We start from the raw sequence: 14,237 nt of genomic DNA, 5'->3' as shown, positions 1-14,237 counted from the left end.
TTACCTCTGGCTCTCTTTGGAACCTGGTATGTTCTTAGCCGAAAGCGGCAGCAGGCACCCCTGGCACCCAGCCCCCCACGTGACCCAATGAGATGCTGTCTGAGTCAACCAGCTCTAGCTGCCTCATTTAAGGGATGGCCCTGTCTGTATCTACATTGGAAAGATGAGACCATGTCCCATCGCAATTGTGTGTGGTGCTGCAGTGAAAGCAGATGGCACCACCAATCAATCCATAGAACATCAAGTGACCACTGGCACTCCAAACTCTCTTACGTCAATTCTTCTTTATTGACATAATACAAGTTGTTTCACAATGTATGGCAATGTTTTGGAACCATGCTCAATTCCTTCCTCAGGCAAAATAAGTGATCCTTGTAAACTGTTTGCTTGAGGAAGGAATCGAGTAGGGTTCCGAAACAATGCCATATATTGTGAAACAACTTGTATTATGCCAATAAAATAATTGACGTAAGAGAGTTTGGAGTGCCAGTGATCACTTAAATGTTGTATACAATGGAAAGATTTCCCCATTTCCTTTTGGGAAACACAAGAGTGGAAACCCCCTCAGAGTGAAAGGAACTACCTGCTTTGACAGTTGTCATTGGACATATGTCCTCAGTGGGTAATATCTCCTCTATTCATGTTCCAGTGACATCTGTAACATATTAGATTTCCTTCACTTTTTGTAACCAGAAGAGAAGATGAGAGTGAATCTACTGAACAGAGACACATGAAAATGAAGTTTTCTACCTTACCCACTCTACCTAAATCAAGAAAAAAAATGTTGCGTGGCATTCTATTTAACATTACTGCAGCAGCATGTAGGCAGGGTAAGTATGTAGTAGTAAGTAGAATGATCAGTATTAAGAATATATTTAGAAGGAAAAACATTTGAGCAGAGTTCATAATCAGGCTTATAATACAAAATGCAATGATAAAGTACAAAATGCAGCAGCCCACATCATCCAGCCAGAGAACACCCTTTATTCATTTATCTATAGTCAACTGAAATCTGATTTGTGAACTGTGCACATCACCGGTACTTTTGCTGTGTCTGAAAAATTACTGGAAGCTAGTTTCATGGTATACATATTGATCTCCAGTTTACTAGCAATCTCTGGGTTATGAACAATCGTTATATTGATGATTTTGAATAAAAGTTATGAAGAGTCCCGTTGATGCCATCGGCTCCTGGAGACCTGACAGGCAGAACTGGGTACACTAAACTGATGCCAGTATATAAAGTTGATCAGATGCTATGGGTTATTGCACAAAATCAATAATTTAGTAGGTATAAATTAAAAAGTACTTGATCCAGTGATTTCTTTATAGTCTGTGTGTGTAGAGGATATATAACATGTCCCTGCCCTGAGTTATGTTCCTGAGCACGTTTGTGAGTCATTAGTTCTCAATGCTCCACAAATATCTCCTTTGCCAGGTACACTTAAAGTCCAAGATTACGTACATTTATAATGCCATTAAAGGCAAGGGCCCTCTTCAACTAAATTTCACAATCTAAAAATAATTTATGATTACATATTCCCATTTTCAACTATTGATACTATTGTAACTCAAGACAGTTTCAAGATATTTATGATGTTCATGGACACAAATGCTAGACATCATAAATTGTATAGGTTTATGACACACTTACAATGTAGTTGGTAATGTGAATACGTTCTCTAAAGGCAAGATAACGGAACAGAGGACAAAAAGTCACAGTGTGATTGTCCATCATATAATATTACCAGGTAAACATCTGCAGTACTTAAGACTGAGTTTTATAATATTCAGTGACTGCTCCTGAGTAAACTAATCATGAGGCAAAGTTCATGTAGTGAAGTTTCCCCTCATTTGACTTTCTATGACATATTGAAGTGGCTATAAAATATGTTGAATAACCTTCAATAACCAATGCATTATATACATTTATGATCTGCCATTATTCCATAGACTACCTGTTGATGATAAACCTGATACATTTATAACTTATAGAATAGTAACTTCATGTAATGATAGCTCAATACCCAAACACTTCAAATCCTCTAAAAAAATATTCTAAGCCTTATTCTAAGCCTTCTCAAAACCCCTCGTCAACTGTGTTCAGATCAAGTGCCCACATTATTCATTTTCTAGTTAAAAGACAGCAATGTCATTCATTGGTTGGCATTGCCACATTGTAGCACTATGGCCCTAGGTTTAAACCCATCTGCATAGTGTATTGTGTGAGTTTTGCCCTGGGTATGCCTTTTCCCCACACAAAGCATATTTACAAACCATAAATACAAACCAAATGGTAGGCTAGTTGGTATAGGCATACATGGCACTTAGAATTCTAATTGTCTATATGATAGTGATATCAGTTATTATGAAATATAGAGTCAGAAGCTAATGCCAATACTAAGAACCAATGCAGCAGTAGAATATAAATCATATATTCTATCCTACCCTACCCTATAACTGTTCTGTCCTCAGTACTCTGCAATTCCACTCACGGAACACCTATTATTCTTTCTTCTATATCTGGCCCCCAGCACACACACACCTTACTTCCCATTATCCATGCTAGGAGTGAGATTGCCCTTCCAGTACTCATAGCTATGCTTTCTTTATTCTGCCCTGCATAAAGAATAAAAAGAGAAAAGCACACATTCAGCTTTATACCCTCAATCAGTATACTCCATGTCCCTGTCTGCTCTCCCACTTCCTAGCTCTCCCCTGCAGAAGAAAAACCTTCTGGCATCTGTCAGGAATATTGGAAGATCCCTGCACACAGTCAACTTTAAAAGAGAAGTAAAGCCAAACCTTTTTTTTTTAGCTTTACTTTTTTTTATAATTTATTTATGTTTTTACATTGTGACTCAATGTTAGCATATAGAGGACTACTGCCCAGAATATGCTCACAGCGGCCAGGTAGGCTCTCGACAATATTCTCAGTATCCACCTGGCTGCCTGATTGACAGCTAGCTCTGCCTCTCTAGAGCCAGCTGTGCCCGCCCCTCCACTGTTTGTCTCCCCAATGAGCGCTGGAGGAACAGAGAGGTGGGGAATCCCTGCGGGGAGCGGTGACTGACAGCGTGTCCCATGCTGGCTCTAAGTATTAAGAAGAGTATATTTTACTCTCCCAGTGCTTCTCTTTTAAACTCCCATTGCACACACACTCTCCTTTCCATTGTTACAATGTTCCTCATGCATGTCTACCTTCCTGCTAGCATACCCCCCTCTTTCCTCTCCTTCTCACCCTCCTGGCCAAGACACTTCTTTAGCATCATTTGTAATATCCCTAACCTTGCGTATTCTAGAACAGGAAAACTTTGGCTTGTAAGATTAATAAAGATATGAAAAGCCCAAACAAATTAAATCTTTATGGATATTTTGATGCAACATTTTCACCTGCAGTGGTGTGAGATCTATACCCATAGTTTATGGTGCCCTAGGCACCCCAGAATAATGACAGCCCTTTGTACGATATATGTTGGTTCCCAACTATAACATTTGATTATTAGGATAAACAATAAAACCAGAATGTACATCTAAAGAGAGGATAGCTACATTCCAGTAGAACTTCAGAGAGTCTTGGCAATCTCAGAAATTGCTTCCGCTTCCAATCCCCTGGTGTATTTACCAACAAGTTTTCAAAGGTGGACAGAAATTGTAAAGCTTTCTGCTTTTTTGCAGCTTCCTTATAGGCAACTGCCCTAGAAACTAGCGTACATGTGCTTTATGAAAAAAATGCCTCTAAGTGGTCTGCTACTCCACTCAAGTTATTATCATTTGTAGACAAGATAAGACTATATAACTGATGGCAGGTTGTCCTGGATGTCTATTTAGAAGGCATTGGTACATAATTTATGTGACTTATAGAAAATATTCACCAACATTATTGTTGGGCACATTCATTCAGCCCTGAAAGATTTGCAATGTCTTAATTTCTTCTTTTCATATTAAATGCTTGTTTCAGTTATATTTTGTATATTTTAAAGCAGGAAATCTCCCAAGACTTGCTAGGTAATATTGGCCACTCCGAATTTATGTAAATCAAACAACTTCTGTTGTTTTCTATAGAGATCTGCAGTGTTCTTTCATCTACATCCATACTCCCTGTGGATTTGCTAAAAGTTTACTGAGAATTTACCAAAGATTCACTTGATTCCTTTATTCCCATTTGCTCCATGTTACATTTGCCAGTGACTAGCAAATGTGGTCTAAAGAGGCTCAATTCTTCAGAGTATTACAAATAGACCTTCTAGTTGATTTTCATGTCTTTGCTGTGTTACTGTATTAGTGTTTTACGATCTATTTTCTATGGATCATCAAATTCTGAATTGCCACTAGGTACCTATTACATTGAATTGAAATCACTTTATACATAAAGCTATAGTTGTGCCAGTATTTATACATGTTATAAGTCCTTCTTATACATAATTATATTTTTTTGAAGGCAGAATTAAAAAGTTATGCATTATAGTTGTAACCCATAAAATAAAATCTTAATTAATAAATACAAATATGGAGTCAAGTACACATGGGGGTTGATTTACTAAAGGCAAATAGGCTGTTCACTATGGAATTTTCCCTTAACTTAGTGAATATGGTGTGAATTCTCTTTGCAAAAAATAAACAATCATGCGCAAGGAAAATGAAAAAACAACAATAGTATTTTTGTTTTACATGATTGGATGATGGAAATCAGAAGAGCTTCACCTCATTCATTAAAGGAGAGCTATGAGGTGAGTGAAAATCACTCATCCTCATAGTTCAAGCCGACGTGTGACAATGAAACTGTCACATGTCGGCTCACTAGATCAGGGAGTAAGCGAACGCATACCGTCGCTCGCTCACTACTCGATCATCTCCCTGCAGAGAGCTGTGACTGTCAGTCCCGACTCCCTGCAGGAATTCCCCTCTCCGATCCTCCAGTGCTGACTGGCTCTGCCTCTAGATAGGCAGAGCCAGCTGTCAATCACACAGCTGAGTGGATCTCGACAGTATTGTTGGGACCCGTGTAGCTCACGATATACTGAGCTTTGGGTCACGGGAGGACGCTAGTATATGTCTTCCCGTGACCCTTAAGAGAACTATGGGGAAACATACTTACCCCATAGTTCTCTTTTAAAGATGAACTACAGGATTTTTAAAAATGGAACCCTGCAGTGGTGCTACCCCTGTAAAATCCTGGAGTTCTTTAAGTGATAGAAAACATTCCTTGCAGAGTGAATGGCTTATTTGCCTTTAGTAAATCAGCCCATGGAAACTGATTTTAAGCCATTTGGTGATATGCAGGTTATTCTCAGAAATATAGCATAGTAAAAATCGATAGAGCATGAGTACACAGTCTTACAGTACAATAACTTACCTTTGCCTCCCACTCCATGCCAGCGACAGAGATGCCAAGCAATAGCATAACTGTTATTGTACCTACAATCCTGATGTCATTTGTTTCATCCACCATAATTGCATTATTGTCCTGAAAAGAAATTTCAAAAATGAATGTGTGCTATTCACTCAATGTGAAGACTGTGCATGCTGACTAATAGGTCTGCAAAAGAACTACTAATATCATGATGAATAATAAATAAATATGTATTTCATTTTATTACCAATGTAATTGTAGTTGTAAAAGCGTAAAGTGTGTTTTTAAAGCAGAAATACAATGTCCTGGATGAAAAGAATTGCTGGCAGAGAGGTTTTGTTGTGGCAGAAGAGACTGTCAGCAATTTCTCTTTTTTCTGTGCACTGAACTGCACATGCGCAGCTCAGTGAACAGACCCGGCATGCCAAGATAAAGTAATGCACAATCGCATGGGAAATACATCATACTAGCCAGCCAATCAAGAGGCTGAAGATACCAAACCCTGAAGGAGACTGGCAGAAGATAGCAGCGCCAGCGCCGGAAGGGAAAGTGAACAGTGCAGCACTGGAGGGGATCGTTTGAAGGGTAAGTGGGCCATAATGTGCTAATATGCTGTGCATGCTAGCACATTATGGCAAACACCTCTGGGGGGCTTTTTTTTTAAATCCCCCCACTTTACTTCCACATTAAAACTGAATAAATCTAGTATAATATCAATCCTAATCTGTCACAAATCTAAATTAGTCAGAAATAAACTGTTATATTTTCTCACATAAATTCTTAAATCACTCTTACCTCTATAAAGAGTGTTTTCTTTATAGATGAATAAACTCTTGTTAGATGGATGTCTGGATATCTGAGTTTCTGGTAGTGATTATGTTATTATAATAAATGCAGACCCTCCCACTTGCAATAACCTGTTTCTCACCAGAAGGGATTTTATTATCCGTAAAACTAGTGTTTTGCTTTAGAACCTTTAATATTGTCAAAGTTGATAAGGTCCACACTAGTATGTGGATGCCTCTGAACTGCAGAGAAGTAAGTCAACCAAGTTCCAAACATATCCTATCAGATACCAGGGAACACCTACTGGAGAGGCTAAGAGGAAAGTGGTCTAGAAAACTGTAATAAATGCATACACTTTAGTTGTTTATTACCCTCTAGAAACATCAACTACTTCAGTGAGCCAAGTTAAACACCTTCACAGATATTAAATTACATTTTTAAAGACAACCATACTCACTTTAAGGAGCTCCACAACAGTTTCTGAAAATCCGACCACATACATAGCAACAGCCACAGCGTTGGCAAAGGCAAAGATAAGTCCTATAGATCCACCAAACTCCGGCCCTAGACTTCTTGATATGAGATAATATGCCCCACCTAAAGAATGAAACATAAACTAAAAGGTGGAAACACTACAGCGGTTAGAGGCAGAATTAGGTTGAATAGGTTGACCATAACCAAAGTTCCAAAAACAGACCACAGATGAATGAGACACAGTGTGAATTATTTAATGGGCCACGGACAAGGAGAGAGCCAATAATCTGATATCCGTGCCACGTAGGCATACAGCAGAAGATAGTGATAGAGAGTTTTCCGCTCATGATGAACTACCAACAGGTTCTACTAGATTTCTATGCTGTTTTTAATGAGTTTGCATAGATTTAAGTGAATTATTCATGTGCATGGCCAGATCTGTATGATTCAGATATTCATCATCCAAAAACACACTTCTAGTTAGTGTGGGGAATAAATAACGTTCTGATCAAACTATATACACAGACATATGAGGCCTTTCTACAAATAATTTTCTATCCCTAAATGGGTGTGTGCTCAAAATGTGGGAGGAGTACTGGGAAATTAACTAATCTGCTAGACAACTGGCTTGTATATGGGGGGCTTAAAATACACCTTTTCTGTTATAACTGGTGTTCACATATAAGACCAAGGACATCCAAGGAGGCATTTGCCCGTTTTCTCCTTCTCAGCCCTTCTGGTCTATACAAGGAGCGTGCCATGAAATTACTTATATGTACTGAAACAGGAGCAGCACAAAACCAGTTAGGCATTAAAGGTGTTTCTTGTAGCCAGTTAGTTATATATTTCTTTTATTGATTCTATTAAGTATTAACTCATGGAAGATGTTTAGAAGTGACAGCTGTATCAGGTCTGTTTATGGAACTTGAGAACTGGAGAAACCTATTCCTTATGCTACACATCTCCATTATTAGTTTTTATGTCTGAAACCATTTAGATTTAGCCAGTAATTTTCACATTTAAGCCATTTGAATTTGGCAAATTAGTCAGTAATTATTAGGCATTAATAATGCCAAAAAATTCTAAGACATGCAGTTACATTGAGATCAGAGAATAGGAAATTAATATATCTGAAAAAGTTTTGTAAGCAGGCTTACCTTAACTGAGATGGTTTGTAATGTAGAGCTTATTGATATAGTACGTTATATTATAAATGTCTACATAATTATAATAATTGAAAAGTATTTGAAAATCCATCTTGCCTGGGTATACAGGACACTCTCCTGGATCTGTGATATTGCCTTGTTCAACTGACTCATTCTTACTTACCTTCTCATTTTACTTACCTTCTGAAACAAGCTGTACCAGGTTGGAAATATCATACTGCAGTTACCTTTAACAACTAGCTTGCCTTCTAGCATGCAGACTAAATTACTGTCAGTCAAAGGAAATTCTACCATTGGCAGCAAATGTTGCATCTTAAACATCTTTAAGACAAGCAATGTGGAAGTAGGTGAGGCCACAAGAACTGTAGTGGCCAGTGATCATCAAATGACAAACCTCCTACTTCTACATTGTCTCCCTTTCTACTCCCCTAAACGCACGTGGGTGCAGTGCTGTTATTGTGTTTAGGAGTACTGGAAAGGGGTGATATTTTAACCTTATTGCCAAGAAGGGTGGGGAAGGTGGGCAAAGTGCCCAAGACCAAACCTACACCAGGCCCTAGAAGGAATTTATATTCCTATTTATGTATATGATGTTTAAAATAGAACTTTACCATCTGTGCAAATGTAACCCTGCAGAGGCCATGTTCTGGCAGCAAAACTGGAAATACATAAGATGATCTATTTCCCACTGCCTGGCAGGTAAGGACCATGCACAGTGTTTGTATCCTTTAACCTTGGTATGCAATCAGTAATAATGGACAACATGTAATTCATGATACTCTGAGATAAAAATAAGGCTGATGGGGACTGTATCAGGTTAGTTTATAGTGAGTATTGGCCAGCTTGATACAGAATCCTTCCCCCAGCCTTTTCCTAAAGTATGCACCTACCCAGTGCTCACCGTTACTAACTGCATACAGAGGTAGAAGACTATAACCACTGCAGCAGCCCCTTACTGGAAGGGAAGTGGGAAACAAATGAGCTTCTATAATTAGGTAACCTTTATATTTATAATTCTGCTGCACAGGCTATGCCTATTGAAGAAATGCAGTCCTGTTAAAATTACTGATATCCTTTATGTTACAGGCAACTGTAGTAATTATTCATTAATGTTCAGTGGTAGCCGGCATGTATAATATCTCATCTTATATCACTAGTCTATAGTTCTGAAACAATGATCCTGTAGAATTCCATATAAAGTTGATACAAATCTACTGAGTCAAGCAATTAAAATGAGTTATAATGAATTACCTTGTCAGTAATATCTCAGTTGTCATTGGGGCAGCAGAAATTTTGTACGTCCTTTGAGCTTAATATAGACCATTATTTTTTATTCCGGTAAAAATAACGGGTACAGGAAATTGACATTTCCAAAATAGAAACAGGTACGTAACAAAAAAAGTAATATTGACTTGTTCAACTGTGTTAACATTTCCTACTATAGGAGTACTTACCTCCTCTGACAATACCGTTGGTGCATATAGCAGACATAGAAAGACAAGTTAATGATGTCACCACCACACTGAGGCATATGAGGACCACTCCAAGACCTGAAAATAGCAAAGACACTTAAAGTTTACCTGTGCTATACATAGTCAGCAAGGACTTCTTCTTTATCCAAGGTTGGAGCAACACATAATCCTTGACTTTCCTCAAACGAGTTGGATTCACACACACTTACCTTGTTAGTATCTCACTTCTACACAGACTCAGTAGGGTAGACTTGTTAAAATTTTTGAAATTAAGTTGCAGTTTACTAAGTACTGCTAAAGTGATCATTTTACAGCTATGATATTAAAATGAATGAAAACAGAGAAGATTGCACCTGTTTTATGTATTTTCAGTGTCTTAGCAGTAAATCTGCTCTATTGCGTTTGTGTGAATTATCAGACTTAGGAGACTTTAATCCATAGATTACTGATCCCCCAAAAAATAAAGGGATTGAAAAGGACTGTTTGTTTTACAAATAAATAGGTCATATTTGTTCTTTCTGAGTAGTAAAATGCCATTTGTTGAAAAACAGCAAGATCTTTCTTCCCAATCTACAGGAAACGATTTCACTTTCCTCATCTGTATATTAATGATAAAATATGGTAATTGCCAGATGCCCCAACAGCCTCAGAGAAAGCTGTTCATGTCCTATTTATTTGTATTATAGATTGTTGTAATATTATTTCTTTAATACATTTTCATGTATTGTCCAGTCCTTGATTCCAGCCACCTGATACCACCTAAGATGTTCTTCAACACAGTTCTACTTATGAGGATTGGCTTTTTCTTCAAAGATTAAATCTAATAATATCATGTTTCCAGTTTTCGGAAGTAATTTCAGACTTTTACAATTATAGCAAGAGTTAATATTGTTTAACACTGTCAAGTTTAGAGGGGACATTAACAGGAATGGAACTGCTCAAGAAAAGTAAGTTTCAGTCACAAGAGAGCTTTCTATTATGTTCTAAGGACTTCCTCTGTATGAATATGCTTGTGAGATGTAAGGCTGAGACGCCACTTGTTCTACTTTGACATTACCTTGATAAACGTTCTCCATATTGGGAGGACCCACAATGACTTTCCAGAACTGAACTCAGAACAGATAGAATCTCATACTTAACCATGCAGAGATCCTATATTACAAGTAGCCTTAACTTTTTACCTCCACGGACATAACCATTGGTTGCTATTGCAGATGTTGACAGCCCAGTAATTGAAGTTACCGTGGTGGCAAGAAGAATTATGATAACTCCAAGACCTGTTAGTGGTGAAAACATCAAATATTTTATATAGGCATCTCATCCTAGAGATACATTTTTTATCTGGATGGTCGCAGGCTAGAATTCAGGGACTCGATGTGCTGAAAAAAGCGGAATGAACTCCTGAAACATTATAGAACAAGTAACTTATTATAAACTTGTGGACGTGTGGAGCCATCCTTCCTGAGTAAATCCTGAAACTGGATGCTTAGGAGAAAGACTGAAATACTGACTGAGATAAAACTTTGGTGTCCATGTTTAATCTCCCAAAATAAATTCTTCTGCTTGACTCTTTTTTTTTGGTCTGTGCACCAGCCGATGCTAAAAGAAAAAGCCTCCAGCGAGCCAAGTGTGTGATTACCTTAAAATAATGAGATTCTGAACTGACTTTGACCTTTAGAGCGTCCATGGCTCATATTTTATTACCTCCTCTGACACATCCATTTGTGGCAATTGCAGAGGTGGACAGGCCAGTTATAGAAGTTACTGTCACAGCTAACCCGATGATAATGACACCAAGACCTCAGTAAAGAGAGAAGAATACAGTCTGTTAACTATTACAACATCTTTTCCATTTTCTCTTGCCCAGAACATGCAGCTCTAATAAACCTATAGAATTCCTTTATTAGAAAATCTGAGACATCATCATCTCTTTAATACAATGTGCTCTGAATATTAAGTGAGCAGGCTAACAAGATATTACAATGCTTGAAAAGGCTAGAAAAGAAGCCACCTGAGTTTTTCTGCTCAGGGGGAAGACAAGAGTATAGACTCTTGTAGTGAACTTGTAGGTTTAATACAACTAAATTATTATTAATACAACTAAAAGATCCTCTATGACAGTGATAACAAGTTTCAAATTGAGTTACTATGTGAGGCATAAGCCTTAGAAATTAAACAAAAAAAACTTCCTTTATTTTCCCTGACTGAACCAAATCCTTCTTAATTTGTGTCTCACATGCTCCCCTACCAGTCACTGCCGCTCACAGTGGAAAGGTTTTAGCAACAGTACAGAAAGCAGTGGGCAGGCCTAGGTGTGGTCAGGTGCTGATTGACAATCTACAGGCTTCTTAATCAGCACAAACAATGCTAATAGCCATGCCCCCTGCAACCTTTTTTCATCCCACAGTCTACTATTCAGGAATAGTGCAGCATTGTTGCCACCCCATCACAGGAAGCTGCATTAGGTAATATTCACTGGCAGGATCAACAGGTATGTATGGGACTGTGTAGGTGGAATAAGAGAAAACTGTAAGTACAGATGCACTTACACTTAAGTGTTGCACATATTTATTTTTGGATGGGAGGCCATAGTTTTACTTTAAAATATTTAATGATGTAAACTAGCAGAGGACTTATACTTATTAGGAATGCAGAATACACCAGTTTATATGGCAGGTTAAACTATATCATTGCTGACCTCTGCTTGTGAACATTCTAGTTTACTGGTGGCCACAGTGACCCTCTGGCTTTAATGCTTTCTTAGTCACTAACCCAAAATAGATATGTGGATAAGTTACTAGCCTGATCCTCAGTCCCACCAGCTCCCTTTGGGCTGCTAGACCAGTCCCCGCAGCCTCTTCTCTCCTGTGCTCTGGCAGTGTAAGGACTGCTGATGCCATCGTGTCTTATGAATGTCCATTGACTTGCATTAAATGTGAGGACAACAAGGGACATTACACAGCCTGAGTGGAGGGGGGAGAGAGGTGAACACTGACCACTGTGGGACCAAGGATCAGGTGAATAAAACTGCTTTATTTCAGCCCCCTAGACAAAAAGAGCACTTGGCCCTTGCAGTGCAGGGTAGCCCCACGGCAAGAGTAAGTTTTTGATTTTTCTAGAGTTTTTCTTTAAAGCAAGTGGATTAGAATAACAGCCAGGCAGCTAGCATTTTCAGAAGGCAATCAGCAAAAAGCAACTTCCATATTTCTTTTATATAGCAGCACACATCTTTCCCAACCTACAGAGAGCATGTGTACTGTTTGTGGCTCTCGTCCCACATTTTGCATAACGCTTTTCTTTTCTAGCTTCTTGTTTTGCAAAGTGTATTACATATAAACAAAGTCTTGACAGGAGCTTGGGAGCTGAAAAAAATAATAATTTAGGCATATTCACTTCATTCTTGGTTTCAAACATGGCTTTGCCTGGGGAAAAGAACCGTAAGTGAAACATTTTACATAGTAAAAACCCCAGACACGGCTGTATGATCTCAAGTAGCTTGAAATGAAATGACTATTGGACAACATTTATTTTGAAGCAAGGAAGACATGTTCCTCGGGGTTACAGATGCACATCAAACTAAATTACACCAATTCATCAAAAAAAAAAGAAAACTGCCAGCACGCCATGTAACCACAAAACGATTTAAGAGGTTAATATTAAATATACAGCCATGCAGGGGAGATCTGAAATGAATATTACAAAATCTGCAGGTTTTCAATAAACACAACTTTTTAAAAAGATTTTCCTCACTCCGCCGTAGATAAATAACCTAAAAGAGGAAAATCCTTCTGGCTTCTTTCACACCTGGGAGCAAAGTAACACTTCTTAATGACCCAAATAAGTTACCAAACTGCCCTTAGAAAACTAATTGTGCATGAAAGCCCAAAGCAAAGAATTGGCAGGTTTCAAAATGCTCCCTTTTTATGAGAGGACAGAGACGTGGCTGTACCCCTGTGGCTATAAGGTTTCATTTGCTATGCATCATAAAATCACCGAGTACTTAATTGTCAGGCACGGCATATGCTGAAGTGCAAGCCAGAGAAAATGAGAACTTTCAGAATTAGTAATATTTGTCTTTTGTGTGAAACTATCTTTCTATACCTCTCAAATGACCCAGTTCCGTTTTACAGCTTTGGCATAAGCTATTCTCATTAAGTGAATGATGAGCGCACAATTAAAAAGTGCCTATGGGTAAAAATGTCCTTATCTTACCATTTGTGCACACCGTGCAATTAGAAGGATGTATTGGCTAAATTCTCCTTTGCAACACTTGAGGTCAATTGGGGTATGCTAAAAATTATTCCTGCCTTATGGACTTTCCAGACCATTACTGCAATGGTTGCATTAGCTATGCTGTTCAAACAGGTGTCTCCACACAAAAGATGTGTGCACTGGAGTGGAGGAACCACAACCGAACGATATAACAATACACTTTTTATACGTGTAAGTCCTCTATACATTTGGTGTTCTGTATTCTTATACAGGGACCTCTTGTTACTAGGATCATAATATATACAGGTGAAACTCGAATAATTAGAATATAGTGCAAAGTTCATTTATTTCACTAATGCAACTTAAAAGGTGAAACTAATATATGAGATAGACTCATTACATGCAAAGCAAGATAATTAAGCCGTGATTTGTCATAATTGTGATGATTATGGCTCACAGCTCATGAAAACCCCAAGAACCCCAAATCCGCAACCTCAAAAAAGTAGATTATTACATGCAATCAATAAAACAAGGATTGTACATAGAACAATATCGGACCTCTGAAAAGTACAAGCATGCATATGTACTCAGTACTTGGTTTGGGCCCCTTTTGCAGCACTTACTGCAATTACTTTTGCACAATATTCTAATTATTCGAGTTTCACCTGTATATATATATATATTCTTGGGGTTCTTGGGGTTTTTTTTGACTGAAATATTTTGGTGAAAATTTTGACTGACTGGTAAGACACCGTCAAATTTTTCAAGCCCTGT

General features: G+C 38.1%; 1 protein-coding gene across 3 annotated transcripts in view; it reads right to left on the bottom strand.

Annotated features, from left to right (window-relative positions):
- Positions 1-14,237, bottom strand: part of SLC12A1 (solute carrier family 12 member 1) — a 101,855-nt gene that overhangs the window by 72,301 nt on the left and 15,317 nt on the right. Inside the window, exons 4-6 of one of the 3 annotated variants that reach the window (XM_018571053.1) lie at positions 10,956-11,051; positions 6,597-6,736; positions 5,357-5,467 (exon numbers count right to left, since the gene is read on the bottom strand). In XM_018571053.1, the coding sequence (XP_018426555.1) occupies positions 5,357-5,467; positions 6,597-6,736; positions 10,956-11,051 (347 nt within the window). Of the gene's footprint in view, positions 1-5,356; positions 5,468-6,596; positions 6,737-9,233; positions 9,330-10,432; positions 10,529-10,955; positions 11,052-14,237 lie in introns of all 3 variants that reach the window. The other 2 variants (XM_018571052.1, XM_018571051.1) reach the window with 2 other exon arrangements.

This window comes from Nanorana parkeri, unplaced genomic scaffold, assembly GCF_000935625.1.
Source record: "Nanorana parkeri isolate BGI_ZX_2015 unplaced genomic scaffold, ASM93562v1 scaffold1661, whole genome shotgun sequence".
Taxonomy (NCBI): domain Eukaryota; kingdom Metazoa; phylum Chordata; class Amphibia; order Anura; family Dicroglossidae; genus Nanorana; species Nanorana parkeri.
The sequence above is the reverse complement of the archived record's forward strand: the minus strand, read 5'-3'. Positions and strand labels throughout refer to the sequence as shown.